Here is a 6,177-nt window from a genome sequence, read left to right as displayed (position 1 = left end):
GAAATTTCAAATTCCCAAGGAATTTAAACTTTCTGTTTTTTTCCCTTTTTTTGCTTATGAAACAACATACATACTAGGAAATTTGAGTGCACATGAAAAGTTGGTACCCCTCAACCAAATAATACCTTTTTTTTAAAGGGATAACTAAATGATACCTAATTATAGTTGTTTGCGGAAATTTGTAATTGTGGGTTTAAAAATCAAGGAAAAAAATTTAAAACTGAATGACTATTATGGAATAGTAACTTTATTTGACTATTGAGTAATATAGTTTTCGAAACAACATGAAGCCATAAAAAGAACAATGCGAAAGGAAACAACTCTTAAGGCAACAAAGCGCGCAAGCCAGGTTACAAAACTAAAGTAAACTACAAATGAATAAAACTGACAGAAAATTTATCTCGGTGCATAAACCAAGAATAACTCCGTGGTATATAAATTTACACTAATTCCTAACCGTCAAATTTGTGTAATTTTGTGACCTTATGGTAAATCAAGTCAGGCTGCTTATCATACTACAGAAGGAAGGTTGCATATCCCATCTCTAACTTTCTGATAAATTAATGGCTGCATTTTTTTCCTGTACAGATCTCCGAAACCATATAAATCCTGCTCATTTACAGTAACAAGATGAGAATCAAAACTAGAATATTGAAGATTACAGAACTAGATAAATTAGTACTCTTACACTAAGTTTGAATTTAACGAACTTTCTTCACACGCTTGGATGGTCGAACATAATCCTTTTTTGAATCTTCAAATGTCTTGATTTCTTTATATGTCTGTGTTTTCAGGGTTGTTAAAAAATTTGAAAGAGAAAAAAGGAGACAAAAATGCACAGCCCAAGAGTACTAAAATGAACTACCAGCATCATTTTCTCAGTTTATACAAACAAACAAGAGCTTTGTTTTGTTTCAGATTACTAGCTATATTAAATATATATGACAGGAAGAATACTATGGCAGAGAATACATAATAACTCATTCAACAGTACCAAGGGCAATAACTATTAACTAGCAACCTTGTATAATGAAGAACAATATTTCTACAACTTGGAAATAAAGAAGAAAAAAAATTGAAGACTAATGCACCTCAAAGCTTGATCAGCTTCAACATAAAAGCAGGCAACTTCTATATTTGTATTCTCCGATTCAATCTTAAATCACCAGCAGACATACAAGAAAACACCATCTAACTTTCCAAAAAATAATCATAAACATATGTGGTCTAATCTAGATGCCGAAACACATGATACACTATAATAGTGATAGCAATTCATAAAAATAAAAGTAGCGACTTTAGCAAATTCCTCAGACTTCAAAATTCTCTTGGGTCAGATAAGCATACAAAGGAAACACAACCCTTAATTCTTTTTCTGTTCACACCGACTTTCAACATTCAATCCCCACACATGTCATTCATAATTTGCCTTTTAATGGCCAAAAATTTACCCATCAATTTCTAGCTATATCTTGCAGACATCAATAGTTAATAATCAAGTGTGGTCCAATTCCAAGCATAAAAGTATTGTATTGAACCAACATCATATTCAATTCATCGCAATGTTTTTCAGTCATCTATGGTCTTATCTTTCGGCAGAGAGGGTGGTTCTGGTAAAAGGGATAAGGGAGTTCAAATTTAATAAGTACATTATAGCTTACTTCTTGCATAGATTCCATTCTGCTGAAGCAGCCATTCCTCATTAGGTAGGAGAAATTTTTGAAAATGAACAAGAGTTTCTAATTTTTTTTAAACATAGAAATGACACATCGACATACTACAAAGTGTTTGGATTCAAAAATCGCACAACTGGCTAAATCAATGTGCAAGGGCCATTAGAATTATGTATAAAAAGACAGAAGTACTAGTGATGATTATAAATTAACTTTTAAGAGATAAAAAAAAAAAGATAGATGAAGTTTCACAAGATAAGATCGGGGAAAAAGAAAGAAAACTACCATAAACCACAGGAGTGTTGTTAAGCCAAAATCAGAGATAAAGTATAAAAAGACAGAAGTATTAGTTTGCATAAAAGGTTGATGCTTTTAACATGATGATGCAGTTAATAGTATTCTGAAGCTGTTATTGATTAGCAATGTACTTTGATACATACTCAGTATAAGGCTGTACCCATCTATAATCAACAGGTTTGATACATACTCAGTGATTGGTAAGGAAAATATACGGCAAAACAGATTCAGTTTCTTCATGAGACAAAATGTAAAAATACAGAAAATCCCACATAGAAAAAGATTTCGCAATAGGGACATGTGAATTCGTTAAGGTTACCTCTTCCCATCTTCGCTGAAGTTCAAGAAGCTCTTGACAGTAATCGAGGCACTCAGCATGGTAAGCTGCAGCCAAGTCTTTAATCAAAGCTTTCCGTCTAATGATACCAATCACTTTGCAGATTGCAAAACAAGTACCCAAAGGAAAAAGGAGATAAGATTTAGATAACATCAGTACTAACATTCCAGAATAGTAAATGAAAACGTGTGTCAAAACCCTAAATCATTATGCCAAAGATGAACAAAAATCATACAAATAGATTAGACCTCTATTGCCTGAGCACCAAACAGCCAAAGAAAAGAAATCATAGACAGGAAACATGTTGGCACATCCGAACCAAAACAAATTGGGAAATTGTACTTGGTGGCCTCTAAGATATGGAAATTCTATTTGGTGAAAAAAAAATTTTGCCCATAGTTTCTAGTGACCCTCTAGATTTGATTAACTCTATGTAGTGTGCAAATTTTCATTAAAATGGCTAACCCATTGGTTAAAGATTATTTTTTAACCTAAATAAAGTAAATTACCAACTTACCCTTTAGTTAATTAACACCAAACCACACTACCACCATCATTGACCCCACAACCATCCATCAGTTCACCGTTAACCCCACAGTACACACACCCGCCACAACCACCCCAAAAAACCAGCGAGTTCCACCACCGAAATCCACCCCTTCATCCAAAATCAACTTCATTCACTGCCCAAAAAAACCCACCTACCTAGCCTAGCCACGAAACACAGCCACCTCCACCAATCACGAAAACCCACCCATCTCCATCAACTAAATTCCCCCCTCCTCCAGATCCAAGCTCACCAACCAAAAACCCACCACAGCCACCTAAATCATTCTTCCCCTTTTCCCCAAATTCACTCACACTGCTTTGAAAATCTACCCCCACCACTCTAAAACCCTAGACCCGCCATCACAAAAATCTCGCCCCGCCTTGAAAACCCAGACCTACAACCCCATACTCACGCTAAATCCCCAAAACCCAACTAAATCGTAGTGATTGTGTCGTGGCAGCAGCTAGGTTGAGCGAGGGAATGCGTGTTGTGTATGATGCTTGGTGGATGTTGCTTGGTGCTCCGTTGGGTGCGAGAAGCTAAGGACTGCCGGGGAAAGGGGTTAGTTTTGGGTGGAGGGTGGTGGTGTGGGTTAGTAATTAATCAAGAGTGTAGGTTAGTAATTTAGGTATTAAAGTTAAAAATGAAACCAAAATCAGAAATGGTTAGTCATTTAATGAAAAAAGGTCACTTCAAAGATTTATACCATTCTATAAGATCACTATAGAATATGGGAAAAAAAAATCCACCAAATAGAATTCCTATATGTTTTCCCAAACAAATTTTTAGAAACAAATCATGTTCCCTAGATAATCAACAAGGTGCAACAACAATACAAAGCTGTCTAAATATACGAAGGGCTACTACACATACTTAAATACAGAAGTTCGGTATAAGAATTTATACAATAGCCTCGTTAGTGGTTGGATCATTAGTTCAAATTAAACAATCAACATGACAATCAATTCCGGACAGCAGGAGCATTATCATTATCCGGTCAGAGCGAGCAACATATAAGTCATTATATCCAATAAACTTGAAGCCATTATAAACAGAAACTTATATATCCAAGACCCGTACTTTGAGTGATTATAAATGCTTGAATTATAAACTCAATTTCACTAACTGTAAACTTGAATATCAGTAAACATTCCTAAACATATTTACTATGGAGAACTACTATTATTTCACATATATATATATATATGTATGTATATAAACCCTAACATCATTGAACTAAAAATCGGAATAAAAAGCACCGAAGTAATAACACGCATTCAGAAAGTGTTGAAACAAGAAATCGATAATGCTTTAAGGAAATTGACCAAGGAAAAAGGAAAAATAGTACATGAATTAGAAATTTAGCAAAAATTAATTAGATGAGAGAGAAGATACTTCGACTTGGGTCGAACTCGGGAACAGGGGTTGAAGGACATGATAAAGATTCGGGTAGCTGAGGCTGCGGTTGCGGCGACGGTTGAGACGGAAGCTGCAGCGAAGGCTGCGGCGATGGTTGAGACGGCGGCTGCAGCGATGGTTGAGACGGCGGCTGCGGCGGTGGAGCTGATGAATGTTCTTCAGGCATTGTATGAGGGCAAACGTTCCAACGGGATTTGCCCCAAAATTAACTTTAATAACGAACGTAATTGTTTTTCGCCTGCTATAAGTAAACAACTAAACATAACCTATGCGATGGTGCGACCGTGCGAGTGTGCGACACACTATATTGGTCTATTGGAGTAAGACTATAAGAAAGATAATACGTACTAGTAAAAATAGTAAGAAGGAAACTTGTACCAAAAAAAAAAAAAACTTCTTTTCCTACTCTGCTAAGTGGCACTTTGGTTTTACAAAATTTAATGTAGTATCATTTTTGGTTTTATGGCTAGCTTTTATGATAAAATGGTTAACCTAAGGTTTTTAATTTAAAAATTAATTACAATTCTAAAATAATAAAATTTAAGAAAAAATAATGAAAATAAAAATAAAAAAAAATAAATAATAATAAAAAAAAACAGCCCCAACCCATGACCACCCTCCCCACCACCATCCACCAAATTCCCACACACCGTCGATGCCCGGAAACACTTTTCCCGAGCCGACACCGTTGAATTTTCCCCCCTACCTACAGAACCCACCTCCTGAAAACCCCATATCCCCAACCCGAAACCCACAAATCCCCAACCCAAAACCCCTAAAAAAAACCTCTCCCACCAATTTAAACCTCGAATCAGGCCCTCCCCACCCTTGAAACTTTAGGGTTGGTCGTGTGGGAGCCGACAGGGGTAGCGGCGAGCTTATCGGTGTCCATTATTCGGATAAAAATCGAAATACAATCTAATCCAAACCGAATTATTAATTCGGATTGGATCCAAACTTTAAATCGGATCGGATTGTAATTTTTTTAAAATTAGAATTTTTGGATCGGATCGGATCGGATTAACCGTATTTGGATCCAAACAACCAAATTAACCGAAATAAGTATACTATATATTAATCATGTAAAATTATGTTGATAATTACATTAATATTAACTATGTAAAATTATATAATTTTTTTAATATTTACTAGGGTGGCCTACACGCACGATGCGCGCTAAAGAGTTAGCTCTTGTAGAGAATTTGTATTGGCGTGTATTTACACATTTTGTTTGGGTGGTAGACCTGCTAGTTTTCATACGTATTACTCCGTATTTGGTTTATGTGTCTGATGTGTCTATTTTATATAGTATTTCACCCCCGTCCTTTGGTCATAATTAGTAGTGTTTTTGGCTATTTAGAGCCACTTTTATTACTAATTGGTGTTTTCTAGTGTTTTCATAGTTTTGGTTGACTTTTGTAGGGATTTTCACTTTTGGAGCATTTTCCCGATATATTATGGAGCAATTACGAGAATTGGAGAAGCACGACCAGTTTTTATAGCCCAGGGTCGGTTAGAGCCATCGAACCGGTGATTAAGGGCTCGGTATATGTGATACCGGGGCATTTGGACCGAGTATTCGAGACCCGAAGAGGAAACCCAGATTGGCCCGAAAAATTGGAGCCCTATCGTAGTCCAAATAATGGCCCAAGAGAGCCACCCGGCCAAAGAGGCTGGCGCCCGGCCGGGCGAGGGAAGCAAAGGTCGGCGCCCGAAAACGCGCCCGGCCGGGCACGAGAATTGTACTTGAGAGGAAAAAAGCGCGCCCGATCGAACACGTGTTATTGTTAGGAGACGATTAGCGTAGTTTAAGTTTGTTTTAGTTTAGGATTCTTATGGAGTATAAATATTTCTCTGTAAAACGAGTTTAGTACTCTCTTCTTTACTCTTAATTATTTTCT

The 6,177-nt window shown here is 36.5% G+C and overlaps 1 protein-coding gene across 1 annotated transcript; it reads right to left on the bottom strand.

The window, feature by feature from the left end:
- Positions 1–687: 687 nt before the first annotated feature.
- Positions 688–5,109, bottom strand: LOC110703216 (procyclic form-specific polypeptide B1-alpha-like). The gene is made up of 3 exons (XM_021881014.1): positions 4,253–5,109; positions 2,290–2,402; positions 688–782 (listed from the first exon to the last, which is right to left on the bottom strand). The coding sequence occupies exons 1-3, from the start codon at positions 4,440–4,442 to the stop codon at positions 702–704; spliced, it is 384 nt and encodes a 127-aa protein (XP_021736706.1). The 5' UTR covers positions 4,443–5,109; the 3' UTR covers positions 688–701.
- Positions 5,110–6,177: the final 1,068 nt, after the last annotated feature.

The sequence above is a fragment of the Chenopodium quinoa genome, unplaced genomic scaffold (assembly GCF_001683475.1).
Source record: "Chenopodium quinoa cultivar QQ74 unplaced genomic scaffold, ASM168347v1, whole genome shotgun sequence".
Lineage (NCBI taxonomy): Eukaryota > Viridiplantae > Streptophyta > Magnoliopsida > Caryophyllales > Amaranthaceae > Chenopodium > Chenopodium quinoa.
Note: the sequence above shows the minus strand (reverse complement) of the source record. Positions and strands in the feature narration are given on the sequence as shown.